At 37.8% G+C, this 15,543-nt stretch overlaps 4 protein-coding genes across 4 annotated transcripts in view; 2 read left to right on the top strand and 2 right to left on the bottom strand.

Annotated features, from left to right (window-relative positions):
• Positions 1–15,543, top strand: part of LOC116178230 (kielin/chordin-like protein) — a 178,262-nt gene that overhangs the window by 92,587 nt on the left and 70,132 nt on the right. The window lies entirely within an intron of this gene.
• Positions 3,663–5,904, bottom strand: LOC116178223 (sodium-coupled monocarboxylate transporter 1-like). The gene is made up of 8 exons (XM_031497661.1): positions 5,674–5,904; positions 5,348–5,625; positions 5,083–5,305; positions 4,899–5,039; positions 4,638–4,856; positions 4,322–4,592; positions 4,086–4,258; positions 3,663–4,039 (listed from the first exon to the last, which is right to left on the bottom strand). Exons 1-8 carry the CDS (start codon positions 5,847–5,849, stop codon positions 3,766–3,768), a joined length of 1,755 nt encoding a protein of 584 aa, XP_031353521.1. The 5' UTR covers positions 5,850–5,904; the 3' UTR covers positions 3,663–3,765.
• LOC116178233 lies at positions 11,633–12,400 on the top strand. The gene is made up of 3 exons (XM_031497678.1): positions 11,633–11,768; positions 11,819–12,012; positions 12,062–12,400. The coding sequence occupies exons 1-3, from the start codon at positions 11,687–11,689 to the stop codon at positions 12,377–12,379; spliced, it is 594 nt and encodes a 197-aa protein (XP_031353538.1). The 5' UTR covers positions 11,633–11,686; the 3' UTR covers positions 12,380–12,400.
• Positions 12,352–13,153, bottom strand: LOC116178234. The gene is made up of 3 exons (XM_031497679.1): positions 13,020–13,153; positions 12,779–12,972; positions 12,352–12,726 (listed from the first exon to the last, which is right to left on the bottom strand). Exons 1-3 carry the CDS (start codon positions 13,081–13,083, stop codon positions 12,403–12,405), a joined length of 582 nt encoding a protein of 193 aa, XP_031353539.1. The 5' UTR covers positions 13,084–13,153; the 3' UTR covers positions 12,352–12,402.

The following is a 15,543-nucleotide window of genomic DNA, read 5'->3' as shown; positions in this document are numbered from 1 at the left end:
AAGTTTAGCATTAATTCAGGATTTGTATGTCACATTTCGTGCTAAACTGTCAGTTTGAAAGTGCCATTGTTTTGCCTATTTTTGGAGATTCGACATAGTTTTTCATTATCTATCGAAAAAAATATTATCAAGATGGTTTCACTTTCGGTTTCACCGTTTTTTGAAAAATTACTCACAGTTCTGTAAATAATAACTGTTTCCACATAATTTTAGTAACATAAGGACGATTAGGTTTTTTTTCTTTAATTGCATATACGGCTGGACTACCAGTTCCCAAATTAGCGGCAAGGACTTTTGCGCTCTCTTTCAAAATAACCCGAGATAGCCTCGCTTGCTTCTTCGTTCTTTCTATTTAAACAAAACCCACTTCCTCTAGCAAATGTAACATCGTTATTAAACCGAGAACACTCGAAACTCCTCTCCTTCGCGTCGCCAGAACTGATAAGACACCTGCATCGCTTATCTCACACGTTACATTGTTTATTGAAAAACCAATTAATTCTTGTCCGATAACAATGTTTTACCAACACCTGACCAGATAGAGATTTAAACTCGCGTAACCCGTTTTAAATTTCTCACACAGACTAAATACAACAAATAGACTTAAATGAATTAAATAACTACTCTCAGCATTTACAATAAAAAATCTAACTTTAAAGTGACAATTCAACAGTCTTTTTTTCAATTCTGTGCCTATTTGAATAAAAAATTCTCCAGATCTTATGGAATAACTTGAATTATGTGACATACATGTTGTTCTGACCGCTATTTTCGATGTTCGGACCGAAATTACGTATTTGTACACTAAAAGGTGGCTCGCTCTCGTGTTCTGCAGTGTTTCCACCTAAAGAAACGAGACCCCCATGTAGTTTACACAAGAATCATTTTGGTTTGATGCGAATTATACTCGGTTAAATATTTAGATGCATTCGCTTAGAATGTATCACCACATTGTTTACTAAAATAAGTTAAATTATCTGGCCAGCAGGGATATAGATATAGATGGTAGACTTTCTACTCCTGAATCTCACCCTTAGCACTGTATTTTTCGTGGCTTTTCTAACATTTGAAGACATTGACAGACGCGATTTATACACTAAATAAGTATATAATTAACCTTCACAAAAAGACAAAGACAAAGGGCGTGGACACATATTTTTATGTTAGGATTGGCATATACAGGGAAGAGAATTTGACGAAGGTCAATCAAAACATTTCTTTTTTCGATAACGGACCTAAAAACATATGTGAAAGTGCAAGAGATCTTCGCCTGTGCCTAAATTCCAAATTTAACCTTCAGAGGGATTTAATTTCTTTGAAAAAAATTCGAATAAGTTGAAAAGGTTATACCTAACCGCGAAATCCTTACAGTTAAGAGTACAATGTGACATAAAACAATAAGTACTATTTATACCTTTCAATTCTTCAATAAATATAGGGTGTTTCATTTAAAAAAAGTGAGTGCGGTTCCAAAGGTAAATTTACGGCAAATCTCAAGATTTCGGTACTTATACAACGTCAGAACTGGCGAGGATGCAAAAGGCAAGAACTTCTAGATTTACGGTTTCGCAAAAATTAGTTCGATAAGTTAACTTACTTCCGGTAAGCAAAATGGCAAAAGATTATATTTCATAGTGCGTTTTCTATTTATCTAAACGTCAATTTCGTCTTAAAAATACGGGACGGTGTCAAAATTCGAGTTAATTAAGAGCGCCTCTTTTTAAGATAAAGCTCAGCTCTCTCGGGCGGGTTTTCTGCAATTCATTTGAATGTTAATTCAGTTAACGCCTTTTTAATTGAAATTTAAGTGCCAGATCAAGGATTCAAGATAACACTCTGCGTATCTGTACTGTACGTCAAAACAGCTTTTCTATTCCGGTTTTATTTAACACACGGAATCGAAAATCGGTTAATTGCCCAATGAAGCTGAAATCTTAGAATACTAAATCGGCGACACGGGAACGCTTTGCAAACGGATGAATTGAATAAAATAAAACTAAATATGTTCGGAGCGATGGTTGTCGTAACAAAGTGCCTCCACGTTGAGTTAAGGAGTTTTGTTACTAGGCGAAATTTAATTAACGCACGGGTTCCGGTGCTGTAACGAATACGCAGGTGTTTATAAGAAATGCGTGTTTCGGTTGAACAAGTGGGGACGTTTGACGCGTTCCGTCGTGATTGGCGATATGAAATTTCACAAATCAGGCGGTGGTGGCGGTTGGTCATGGTGGAAGTGGTGTTTCCTTAAATACTGGAGACAAGAAAAACGAGGCTGCTGGTTTCGTGACGGTTGGCGAGTCTGTCTATTTTTTTACGTGAATTCTTTTACGGGCAGTCATGTCACGAACTTTGCCGGAAAGTCCGCGCGAATCGGCGCATTTAAAATGGAAGGTATAATTAGTACAAATAACTTTTAATTGGAAAAAAAGTAATATCACGTTAATTAAAATGTAGATAATTAACCAACGGAAGTCCAGAGATTCTAAGGGTTAGCTGCGGTTCGCTTCAGTAGCGAGTTCTCAAGCGGTAATGAAAGTGCAAGATACTTACCGGTATCTACGGGAAAGCGAAATGCAGGAAAAAAACGGGATACCAACCCCCTTATAAATAACGGAAGAAAAGGAGCAATCTTTCAATTGAAAGGTTCGGTAATCAAATTTAGGTAATAGTATTTTACATTATTAGTCAGGTAAGTGAGTTTTTACTGGCGATAGGAGAAGTTGACTAGCGAGCCGTTAGGCGAGCTTGTCATCTCCTAGAGCCAGTAAAAACTATTACCTGGCGTATAATGTACAATATTTTATTTGTTACTCATTTGTAAACGGAAATAATTAGTTCTTAAATTGATCTCAAAGAAATGTCTAAAATATCATGTGATCCATGTAACAGAGACTTCGCATTAATTCTGGCCAATGAAATTACCGGATTACTAACTTGTAAAATTTTTACAGGTCTGCTGTCAGTTTTACAGGTCTGCTGTCAGTTTTACAAGTCAGTAGCGTTTAAACATGACGTTTACCCGTTTGCGTTTTGTCTTGTTAATCAACGTTTACAACTGAGTAACAAATAAAAATATTTTACGTTTTGGTTAACCACCAAAAGCAGGACGATCCCCTCTAAGGAACGGTTTTATCTTTAATAAAATTCCCAAAAATATGTTGGTAATTAAATCGCAGTTTATGCACAGGCAGTAAACCGATCAAATGATTCATAGCCATATTTCACTTTGGAGCGAATTTTATTGCTTAACTATAAGCAACTCATCGCATGAATTTTTATTTGGCCTTTATTTTTAAGTGGACTGGACTCTACCAACTCACCCCTCGATACATCCATACTCCAACCCGGATTTGACCGCTGCCGCAGCCGATCTTTAACTACTCGTGCACTGCGCCACACAGCCAGGCATAAATTATGCGCGAATTTATATATTATATCAGCAATGTAAATTTCGAGACTGCGTTACTCTGGTCCCTTCGTTATGTTTATTGTTTCTAGAACATCCTCGAACAAACGACTAAGCAGCGTGGCACCTAGGCAGAACATTTCACATTAACTACATATCCCTTCTTCTACATGATGGCGCCAATATGTTGCAATAGTGGCAGATATAATAAATCAGTTGCAACTTCGATTTTCAAGGTTAAACAAAATTATCGTAATTATGCTAACCAAAAGCGTACTACATTTTTTAATTTCGAGGAGTAAAAATACGTGACATAATTGAGTACATGAGATCTATTGCGAATAAGATCGAATGGTACACTAGTCCAAGTCATCCATGGTCCTAAAGTTGTACTTGATCACATCCATTCTTCTGCCTTTCTCTGTGCTGTATTGAGGAAGACTTAGTAGACGCACCATACACGGGCTGATCAAAGATGGATTAACTTCCGGATCGTCCTTCTTTCGTGTAATTATACTTCCAATAAGACCGAATAATATTGTTAAAACTGTACCGATACAATAATAGTAGTGGAACGTTATTCTAAACAGCCAAAATACATTTCCACCGCCAGCATTTGATGATGTCAGCGGCCTGCATAGAGTAATTAGACCACTGAGGGTGATCGCAGACAGCTTACGTGGCAGGAGTCATTTCTTGATGGATGAAGTCTGATCGGTCAGTCTTATTGCACCACTCCGTACTTAGATATTTGGGTAAATACCGGGTGTCGCTATGCCATACGTGTACTTGAGTTTGTATAATGATGATGCTTATCAAAAGAAGAGAGCTGATAACTCCTATTAAGGCACCCTGAAAACTCACATAAGGTTATGGTGACGGTACCTTGAGGTACTCCAGCTAGCTGCTACCTACCCTACGATTTGCACAGGGAAACAGCATTCCTAAAGTGAACAGTCCAAGAACCGGTCCTCCCGTAATCGCCTGGGCACTGTGAAACAACTCAAAGAGTGACCCAAGCTTGTCCGCCACAAAAATCATCCCCACATTGACCAGACCAATTACAATCGTCAGCACTTTTATTATGTTACTCGAAGCTTGCTCGGATATACCTCGACGCAAAGTCGGCTTGATGAAGTCCAAGTACAATACGCCCGCAACCGTATTTAGATGCGTCGAAAGTGTACTGCAACTGCTGTTCAGGAGACGTTCGCAAAACTGTTTTTATTACCTCATTGCCGTGCTAAACAGACCGGCTATAAACAGGCCGCTCACTCCTGGTGTTTGCTTGGCAATGTCGGTTACGTAATACGGAACGATCTGGTCAATCTTCGTGATATACCCGGCCGAGAGTGGATCGCAGCCGTAATACTTAGTGTAGAGGATTAATCCCGAAAAGCAACTAATCACCTTGGCTAGTGAAGCAAATACGCTAAAAATTATTGAAGCCCTACAAAAAAAAGGTTAAGTAGAGAAGGACGGGTGACTTTACTTTTTTGCGTCTTCCAACTTTGGTATCGATGAGAAGCGCTGCACTCCCGATGGATTGATCGCCACGAATCCTAACCAGGTGAATATGCTTCCTACGAATACTGACCAAAACGTGCATCTCAAAGTAGGGTTGGGATCCACGCTAAAATTTCCTTAGGACAGAGACGATTGATGAAGGGACTTACTTGAAAAACTCCAGGCGATCTCCACTCTCAGACGCTTCCCATATTGTTTTGGGACCGCCCACAGAACAGATACCAATAACCAGTACAATGGCCAAGGTGCACAATGTGATTGAAAATTGAAGGGTGTCGGTCCATACTATCGCCTTTAGGCCGCCAATCGTTGTGTAGAAGATGCAAATTACCGACATAATGGGAGCGATTAGATGTAGTTGTATTCCTGTAACTGAAACCACATAGGATGATTGATGCTCTACACTCTAGATACCTTGGGTAAATGCCAGTGACGGCGCATATATGACCAAGGGGAGGAATAGAATACACGTGATCAGGTACAAGAAGGAGGCGATTAACTTGATTACTCTGTCGAAACGAATTTCTAAGTAATCATTTACGGTTGACAGTTTCAGCCTGTGAAAGACCGGCATGTACAAGTAGTTGTTTAATACTCCCATCGTGATGACTCCAAAGATCATGACGGATATTTGCATGCCGTGCATGTAAACCTCAGCGGGTAGCGAGATGAGACCAATGCCTGAAAGCGTACTGAAAACCATCTCTCAGGACCCAACCTGAACAAAACCATACTCTCACCTGGCAACTAAAGACATCGATATAGGGAAGACCTTCATTTTCTTTCCGCCCAAAAAATACTCGGCGGTCGTCGATTGGTTACCGCAGCATCCGAAGTAAATGCCAACTATACAGCTTAAACCAAACATGAAGATGAACAACAGATAGTCAATTGCAAGGAATCGCACATCCTCCATTTTGCCAAGGCGGTGCCGGAGACCGTGTTAATTGTATCACAGCTTAAAATTAATTGCGTGTTAAAACAATTTTACTTTGCACATATTCCACGCTTTGCGATAATTTGGCGGAAAATTGTCAAATCAACACGTGCGGCTCATCTGAATGTCTTTCTCGATAGTAAAACCTAACCTTGATTTTTTACAACTGCAATTCTCAGATGCACTCAGAGTTGATGGCCTCAATGTAGAGATAAACTATCTTGATTCACACCAAAGCCCCTATTGCTATTCTTGGGTGGACTGGAAAAGGTTCAGTGAGTTTCTTCTGTTGTTTTGTTTTGTTCTGATGATAGATTTCTAACGAAATTTATATTTCTATTAATTAACCACAATTGAGGACTGTAAAGCGTGTCTACGTGCTAATTTCACTGTGAGTTAATCACTTGTGGCTTCTGAATTAGGTCTTGATAGATAGAACAGCACTCATGGCAGTTTGACTTTCTTGGTTTTTCAAAAACCTTTCAAATGTTACTTTTCCGCCTATTATGTTCTTTTGGCACACACGTTTTCCTTTGTTTTTGTGCAACAGGACAACAGAAACACGTGAAGGTACAAGACCTCTAAAATTGGGTATCTGGAGTTTACCTCTTGGGTAATGATAGGTGGCTAATGAGAGTAGTGCTTGTAGCCACATTACCCCCATAGAACTTGCCCCCGATACGGCGGAATTAGGTGATTTTTTCGTTTTTATCATTGACAGAGGTACAAAAGAGTAATAAAATTAACAGACATTGACATCCAGCGTATGATACCTGCTTCATTTAAAAATTGTATCAATATCACATAAAGACTTGGTGGTGATAATTTTGTTGTAATCTATTGAGAGACCCCTTCTCAAATATTATGTTTCGTTAATTTAGATATGCTTCACTGATATGAATTTTTCTTTCCTTAGTTGTACAAAGATAAAAAAACTTTTAGATACCTTTGCTACCAACTTCTTGTACAAAATTTACTGTATCAGGTCCAGCGAAAGCAAGAAGGTGCCAAATGCCTTCTCATGTCTTGTCTCCTGATACAAATTTGCTATGTGGGTTATTGAGTGTGATGTTATCATGATGCATTTTTTTGTTTTAGTGCTATAATGTATAAAGTTAATTAAAAACACATTCCCACGTATCATGTTTTCTTGATAAAAAATTATCCTTCAGGAATCGAATACGAGCGAATATACAATTTATTTTGCAACTACCTTCTCGGATATTATGTTTTTCTTTTAAGAAGAATCTCCAAAACGCAACGAAATGAAGAAACTAATTAAACTTCGCCTTCCCGGGTATTACCTATGTTTCCCTGATAAAAGGAATTCCCTTTTTGAAACCCTTGCGTCAGAATCCCAGAAACACAAGGAGGTGTACAATTTCTTCGTGAACTTGATACGCATTTTTCTCCTAACAGTTGTTGTATCGGGATCACATAAACGCAAGAAGGTACTGTTCTTTTATTTAAATCGCAGTGTTTATTCACAAATACTTTCGCATAGGTATACTGAGTTTGAGGTATGAGTCTCGCCCAGGTTCCGGTATGAATACGACTTTTACGTCCCTCCACGCGATAGCTTTGTGTACCAGGGCAATAATAGGTCGAAACCTTGTTATAGTAGAGCAAAAAATCACTGGAGATTTATACGGATGGAAAGACTTCACTTCCCACTTAACTTTACTATCTGCCGAGCCAAAACCTTCTGTTCCCTTTGAGTAGTGGTTCTATTCTATTCTATTCGCAGGGAAGCCCGACCGGGCAACACTTAGGCACACGAGAGGTCCATTGTGCCTACCCCCTTTCTTTCGCAACTGAGTTCAGAGCCCGTTCCTCTCAATGAAGGATAGGACCCTGTTTAGCCTAAGTTACTTCACCCTCCCCGGTTCCAGATATCTGTCTCCAAGGAGTTGATATCTGTCCCTGATCAAAGCGTCACAGTGACAGACCACATGCTCGGTAGTTTCATATGCCTCGCCATAGCACGTGGACTCCTCCGCGAGCCCAATGTTATGCAGGTGATAGTTGACCATCCAGTGCCCCGTAAGGACACCGGTGATCTTACTAATCTGGTTTCTATTCAGTTTTAGAAGCTTAGAAGACCCCGATTTGCCAAGGGGCCCTGTTAGAAAGGCCTTGCTGTCGGAGTCCAGTTACTTGCCACTGAGCCTGGAATTGACTGGTCAACCAGTCTTTAATCCTGGCCCTGACAACGGAGGGAACAATTCCTAGGGCAGGCTCGGGCCCGACGAAGACCCCACCACTGCCCTCGCGAGCCAGCTCGTCCGCCCTTTCGTTGCCCCTTATTCCGCAGTGCGCTGGCACCCAAATCAAGACCCTATTAGACTCGCCTAATCTATCTAGAGTTCGCCTGCAATCAAGCGCCGTAGCCGATTTTAATAATTTAATCAAGTAGGCTATGATGAATTAAAAAGACAAAACAAAATCTATTTGAGGCAACATAACAATGAAAATAATTACATCACGTGTGTAAAATACTGGCCATTATTATTGAAACACGCCTTAAGGCAGTTTACTTTAGGCAACGTGTTGCCATTGATACTATAACACGCCTTTAGAACGGCTTCGCGTAGATGTAATTACCTATTAGTATAGTGGTTACTTCCATATACTTTATTCTTTAATATTGTGACCTGGGCAGCCAGCTCAATTGTTGGTAGGTACCATATACCAACGCTTTCTGCGAAACATACGTTGTCTAGAAAATCCTTTAAGGAAGTTTATTGGAGAATTTGTAAATAATGGTGAGCAGTTAAAGTTCCATCGAAGATTACCGGTCCAATTACATGACTTTCCATTATGTCATAAAATACATTAATATAAAACCTTGCTTGATTTCGGCGTCAAACTACAACATGTAGATTTTCCTGTTACGAGTACTGTTCATTATGTCGATTTGAACACTCCGCGTTGGAAAAATAAGACTCATCTGTCCATATACTCGGACTCGTAAAACTGCAGTTAGTTTCGATAAACCACCATGTGACCTGGGACAATGCATCAATGGTATGGTAATACCAAGTAAAGTAAATCGAAGTGTCTTGAAATGTGTTTAACTGGATAATGGCATGGCATTTTTTGGAGAAGATAGTTTGCAGTTATACCAGCATTTTGTAGGTATGTAAGTATGGATAATATGATAGTCAATAAGTGACGTCAGAAAAGTCAAAATTTGTCTACGCCTATTTATATAAAATTTTGGAGGAAGTTGTAATGCCCAAACCCCCTCCCATGAGTGCGCCCCTGATATTTTAAACATCTTATGTAATTACTTTCATCGTTTTGTTGCCTCGAATAGATTATGTTTTGTTTTTTTTTTAATTCATCATAGCCTACTTGATTAAAATATAAAAACCGTTGATATAACTGGTATCTTATTTTCAATCTTATGCTATGATAGCTCGTTGAAAAGAGAATTAAAAAATCTATCAGATAATCTAAAAATCCAATATGACGCCTATTTAACTTTAGGAAGTTGGTAAATGTTCTTCAAAGGTAGCCATTTTGAATTTTTTTTTACATCAATTCTAAATTAGACGTATTAAAGACAGTAACTTTTATATAATTTTTTCCTCTTGTACTTTCGATGATATAAGATAAGACATTAAAGAAAATGAACAATTTTAGTTTCTTTGAATTTACGTCGAACCTATTCCACATTTTGAATTTCCACAAGGAAATTTTAAATACTTAAGCATCTAAAACTGCAAAACATTGTCCATTTAGCCAATTCTCTATCTTTAATAATAAGAAAGTTACCCATGCAATCCCACCCGATCTGGAACACACTGTATATGCTTATTACGGTAACCTCTGCGGAGGTTTTTCCTGTGCACAGGTCATGATGGCTAACATCTCTGCCTGAGACACGGTGCTATGCTGACCAAGTTTGAGTAGTAGTTCGAGAGTAATAAATTGATTCGGTCGAGTGATTTTGAGCGAGAGCTTTTGATCCTGAAAAGTGTGATTGAAACAAAAGCTGCAAGGTCTCATTTGCGTTCTCTGAATAACCCCCGGGGGGAGTAAAAATACTCATAAACCTAGCCACCTGCTATGCCCGCTTACAAATTAAAACATGATGATGACGCCTCAATAATGCAAATATATTAAAAAAAATTAGTTGCAAACGTTTTTTCGAGTATTATGTTCTCCTGATACAAATCTTTCATTTCAATATATATTGTATCAGAGTCACAAAGACTAAATTGCTTCTGATTTAAAAATTTCTCTTTAAAAAGTATTGCATCTGGATTACATGAATGTAAAAATGTGCCAAATTGATTATTAAGCACCTCCTTAAATTATGTTTTCCTTTCACAAACTTTTTTTTTCAAATCTATAGGCAGCACAAAAACGAAAGCTTTCCCTGATGAGGGAAGAGCGACATACTCAACACAAACAACTAATTAATGGTTTTTACGTATTATGTTCTCCTGGTACACATTTCTCTTTTAAATAGTGAATTAGTATTACAAAAACGCTAGAAACTGCAGTTTGTTTTAAATGACTTCTCGAGTATTGCGTTCTTCAATAGTTTCGCTGATCTAATAACAGCCCCTAAATTCACTTTAAATACAAAGACGCGCCAACCATCAGTCTCTCTCAAAATAATTACGCTAGCTACTACTCTAGCTACTATCATCAAATTAATAAAAATTGTTTGGAGGGTACCTTAATTAAGCGTTTTCAACAACAAAATTTGCGGAAGAAACCCCAAATTTTCCATGATCTTATTATTAAAAGTTGAGTCGATATGTGAGGTTATGTTACTTTTTCTTTTATTTCAATGGTTACTTCAAACTTCATGATCACTTTTAAGTTGGTAAGAGTGTGCGTAATATTCCTGACTGCCAACTTCAATTTCTTAAGAGGTTATGTTAATATTGTTTGGTGATGCTTTACAGATAAACGTTTAAAAAATTAGAAAACGTTGATGTAAAACCATGCATGTGTTTGTATTTATAACATAATAGCCGTAAATAGTTATTTATGTTTCACATAATTCATGTGTCAATTATTTATAGATGAGCAGCATTTTATCCATGTATCATAATGAAGAATATACCAATTGGAAACATGACTTAGGTTCATTTTAACTCGGATGTAAAAGGCGGTCGATACGAAAAACCGACCCATATGGATGATGCGAGAGGTGTCCCTTCCCCTCTCGGGTGTAAAAGGTGACTGTCTGCGAATCCGAAAGTGGTTTTATTATCCACATGGAAGTGGCGTTTATTTTGTGTATATCTCGAAGTACATCTAAATTGTATTGTGTATTATACCAATTATACTACTTCTGTTACATTAACTTTTAACATACCCGTTAAACCCAGCATATTTCAATTTAGTAGACGACGAGTGTAATACAACCTCATAAACATTTAAGCTGTCATTTCCTGAAACTGATCAGCTTTTTCAGTTTTAACAACTTAAAATAATAAACCATAAATTTCAGCTTTTTCCGCAATTTTTTGTTGAAAACGCTTAATTGGACCCTAACATAAAGTAGGTATGAAAATGAAGGTTTCTTGACGATTTTGGGTAAAAACAGTTACGTGTGGATCACAAAAATCGGCGATAAAATGTAACGCTAAAAATATTTCATCTTGTGTAATGTTTATATATAATTTTATCATGAAAAATATGGGTCGTCAGTCAAAGTCACATAGTGTGCCCTTTCCGCTGTATACATTAGATAATTGGATTAAATTGATTCCGAAAATAAAAACAGTATGATAACCTCAAATGTTAGTAGTACAGTATTTATACAGTAGACTGACTGTTTTGAACTAGCCATGGTGACATACAGACTACCTCACTTTGTTGCTCTTATTTTAATTCTGCAAGTGTACGATAGCACGAGTTTCATATATGAAGGTATGTTGTAGCTGTGCAATCGCCATTTTACCACGGTTACTTATTTTCAGAGTACTATTGGCAAGACTATGAAGGAAAGATACCAGATGAGGCTCTTGTTGGAGGCAAAGATGCGACCGGTATGCCAATTTACATAGGTCAAGCCTACTATTTTAGTAAGTTACTACCTGCGAAAATTTATAAAGGTGACAACAACGCGTATGTGGCGTGGGGTTCCGAAATTAAAGTGTCCGAGCATATCAAGGTATCGACTATAATATGTTTAATATGAGTATTTCAATGAGGATTTGTAGATTCTATGCACTCCGCATCCTGAGAGGTTCAAATGGGTGCAAACGAAAAAGAACGAAATTCACAAACTCATCAATCATAAGCTTGTGAAGGGTGGATGGGAACCGTCCTATGACCTTTACATTGGAAGAGCGTTTCACAAGTCGCAAACGTTGGTGGGAAGCGTTAAGGTGGCTGGAAGACCCAGCCTCAATTTGGGCCTCCACATTTCCTCCAATGGGGCTCAAGTTGTGGTGAACGATTTTGAAATTCTGACATACGTTCCCGAAAAGAATTTAACTGAAACACGGCATTGCAATCAAAAAATTATTATTGTTTAATAAACTTATGTACAAACTGAAGCCTAACTTTTTACAAGCATAACATTTTTAAAACACCGCGCTTGATCAGTGACGTTCGCCCAATAATCGTAGGTTAAGATCTGGAACGAATCCATGTAGACCTCCTTCTCCGGCACGCTTATGTAGAGACCATGATATGCGCTCACAGTAGGACCGGCCCTCACTCTCCCAACTAGCGTTTGCCACTTGTGGAAGGCACGACCGATGTATAAATCGTACGATGCCTCATAGCCTCCCTTGACTAAGTCTTTGCCGATTAGCTGGTGAATCCCGTCCTTCGTGCTGTCGATCCAAACCATACGTTCCGGGTGTTGCGTGCACAAGATCTGTTAAATTAAAGTCGTAGTGAACCTACTCAACCCGTTAATCGTGGAATACTTTAATGTTATCCTTGGTCGACAGTTCCCCGCCCCAAGTGTAGTAAGCCTTCGAATCGTCCGTGTATATTTTGGAAGGCAGGAGCGTTGCGCCGTACAGAGCTTGTCCAACGTAAATTGGTCGATCGTTCTGATCCTGGCCCGCTACGAAAGCATCCAATGGTACCACCCCTGCAAAATCCCTCCAGTAATATCCTAGAAACAAGAATTATATTGCGATTTTGACCTTGCTTTAGTGTTACCATCCGAACAGTTTGTCAGCAGAAATGCTTGTATAAATGCCAAACACAGTAGAAGCGCGGACATCTTCACAGAACCGTTGATTACTTGCTTCTCTCACAATCTCCTAATGGGATTCTGAGCAAACAAAAATATTGTGTAATGATTCTGTATATTAAACTGCGGGTTATCGATGTATATTTTCTATGTAACCTTCAGATAAAACAGAACATTTCTAAAAATGCTCTGGTTAACCCAAAGATAATTACTGGAGCGTATTTTTGAGAACAATACAATTAATATCATTAAAAAGAAAACGCAAGTATGCAGTTTTGCATTTTACAAGAGTGTAAATTAACAATATAGCATTAATGAAAGGAACCTGTTTATGTTAAAGCAAATTTTTAAATCAGTAAATTTCCATGTGTGTCATGACCGGATAATGGATTGTGCGACAGTCGGACGGGCTTTAACAAGCGATAAAATAATGTTGATGGTTTACGTGACCAAAACAGCACACTCCGGATGAGTTTCGGGGGAATCGCTAGGTTGCAGTTTTAAATACAATCGTGAGTTAGAAAACGCACATGATTCATTGAGTTACACAAATCAGATTCGTTCATGATTAAAGATGGCCGCGTTAATTAATTAGCGCCATTTTGGGGAGCGTGCTAAATTTCTAAAAGAGGATTAGGGATTAGCCCACAAGAAATAGCGGTAGGGAATTCGGTTTTGGACCACGAGAACAAAATATGTGTTCCGGAATTTAAAAAAATCGGGCATTTTTAATGTCTTTTTTTTAAGCAAGTATTACGGGCGACCGTCAATGAAGTACCTCAAAAAGCGTTTAGTTAACCAAGTAGCTCAGTGTCATAAAATCCCCAAGAGAAACTATGCGTATAAAACAAAAAACCGCCATGAGACGTGCTCGAAAATTCATTGGCGATCAATAACGTAATCATACATGGCATTTGAACATTATACTGAAAGGATTATCGAGAAATTTAAAGGGATATACACTTGTTCGGTAAAACCAGTGTGGATTAAAATTTCGTGTCCAGAACTATCTAAAAAATTTCCAGCGAAAGTGTCATCAATAAAAAGTTTGAATAATATAAACATTAAATTTTGGAGATTGTATGTTGAAAGCGAAAGTTACTTGACGACAGACAGTAAACGTAGACGGTTCAATGCTCGATAAGTTGCTCCAGTCTCCAAAGGATCCTGAAACCGCCCACAATCCACCACAGTATCGTTTTCTATGGTCCATTTTTAAGGTACCAATGAGAAGAGCTGAACCAATGTACTATAGGAAAACTATCGCTTCCTGAGAACGCTATATATAAGATACTGTAAATTTTTCGGGATTTGTAAAAAAATAAGGATCGGTTTTCTTAAACTTTGTATACATAAAAATGTTTATTTTTTAAAAATAATTCTGAAAAGTGTAGGTCTTGGTAATAGGCAGATTGGAGTCGCTTTGTAGTGTATAAAATTATTACATGTGGACTCATTTTGAAGAAGTTTTGTTCTTCCTGTTTCCGTCTAAGGTTCTTTTAGTCAGTTTAAATGAGTTCAATTTTGTTAGTTATAAAATGTTGATCCTTGTATAATGTCCTATTATTCTTAAGAGCTAATTTGGGTAACTTAAGAAACGTGGCCACAATATAGGGATTATATTGTCAGAATCAAACACCTTTATACATGGTGGCTGATATGTCTGGAAACGGTCGATTATCGGGGAAGATATTAAAGAATGCGAAATATGTTTTATACAAAACTTATGGGGGTCTTAAGTGTCTACTAGGCAGTAATAGTTTTAATCATACCGGGTTGCTCATCAAGGCGCACGGCACAGAAAAATTGCCTTTTTTTATGGAACACCCTGTATGTTACTCAATATTTCAATACTTCTCCCAATTTTAAGTAAAATTTGTAATAAGCATAATGTACCTAAATTCAATCGTTTCCGGATTATCGAGTTTTGAAAATAAAAGTTATTATTTTAAAATTCATTAATAATTGAACAAAAAACAATAATTAATGATTCCAAACAATCATAGAAAACTTCACAAACAGCTCTTTTCAGAACCTCACAATGTTTTCAAAAGAAATTTGCGATGTCATTAATCACTGTAACTTTTGAACTAGTAGCCCAATCTTGGAACTGTTTTAAATTATGGATTCTACAGGCCACATTCTATAAAAAAAATTTTTTCCGGGTCGATCTGAGACAATTTTTTTTGCGGGCCACAAAAAAAGGCAGTGTATAACCTTCCGTATTTTCCAAAAATCGACTGCACCAAAATTTCTCGCGAAAACACTTTTTCTTATTAATTTTGGTGCGTAGAATCCAAAACAATTCGTACTTTTTCGATCAGACTTCTCAATCAAAGGTTATAGACTAGAAACCAATTTCGAAAGAAAATTCAAAGGGCTGTAACTTTTGAACTAGTAGCCCAATCTTGGAACTGTTTGAAATTATGGATTCTACAGGCCACATCTATAAGAAAATTTTTTTTCGGGTCGATCTGAGACAATTTTTTT

Source organism: Photinus pyralis, unplaced genomic scaffold, assembly GCF_008802855.1.
Source record: "Photinus pyralis isolate 1611_PpyrPB1 unplaced genomic scaffold, Ppyr1.3 Ppyr1.4_LG8, whole genome shotgun sequence".
NCBI classification, from domain to species: domain Eukaryota; kingdom Metazoa; phylum Arthropoda; class Insecta; order Coleoptera; family Lampyridae; genus Photinus; species Photinus pyralis.
This window is presented reverse-complemented; position numbering and strand designations above follow the sequence as displayed.

Bases quoted from the DNA above. Each gene is read 5' to 3' on its own strand.
- LOC116178234 (XM_031497679.1), bottom strand. From the start codon at position 13,083: ATGTCCGCGCTTCTACTGTGTTTGGCATTTATACAAGCATTTCTGCTG. The intron at 12,973-13,019 runs GTAACACTAAAG...TCTTGTTTCTAG, and splicing joins GCTGACAAACTGTTCGGATG to GATATTACTGGAGGGATTTT. The intron at 12,727-12,778 runs GTATTCCACGAT...TTAATTTAACAG, and splicing joins CGACCAAGGATAACATTAAA to ATCTTGTGCACGCAACACCC.
- LOC116178223 (XM_031497661.1), bottom strand. From the start codon at position 5,849: ATGGAGGATGTGCGATTCCTTGCAATTGACTATCTGTTGTTCATCTTC. The intron at 4,593-4,637 runs GTAATAAAAACA...CAGCAGTTGCAG, and splicing joins CTGTTTAGCACGGCAATGAG to TACACTTTCGACGCATCTAA. The intron at 4,040-4,085 runs GTAAGCTGTCTG...TACTCTATGCAG, and splicing joins CAAGAAATGACTCCTGCCAC to GCCGCTGACATCATCAAATG.
- LOC116178233 (XM_031497678.1), top strand. From the start codon at position 11,687: ATGGTGACATACAGACTACCTCACTTTGTTGCTCTTATTTTAATTCTG. The intron at 11,769-11,818 runs GTATGTTGTAGC...ACTTATTTTCAG, and splicing joins CACGAGTTTCATATATGAAG to AGTACTATTGGCAAGACTAT. The intron at 12,013-12,061 runs GTATCGACTATA...GAGGATTTGTAG, and splicing joins AAGTGTCCGAGCATATCAAG to ATTCTATGCACTCCGCATCC.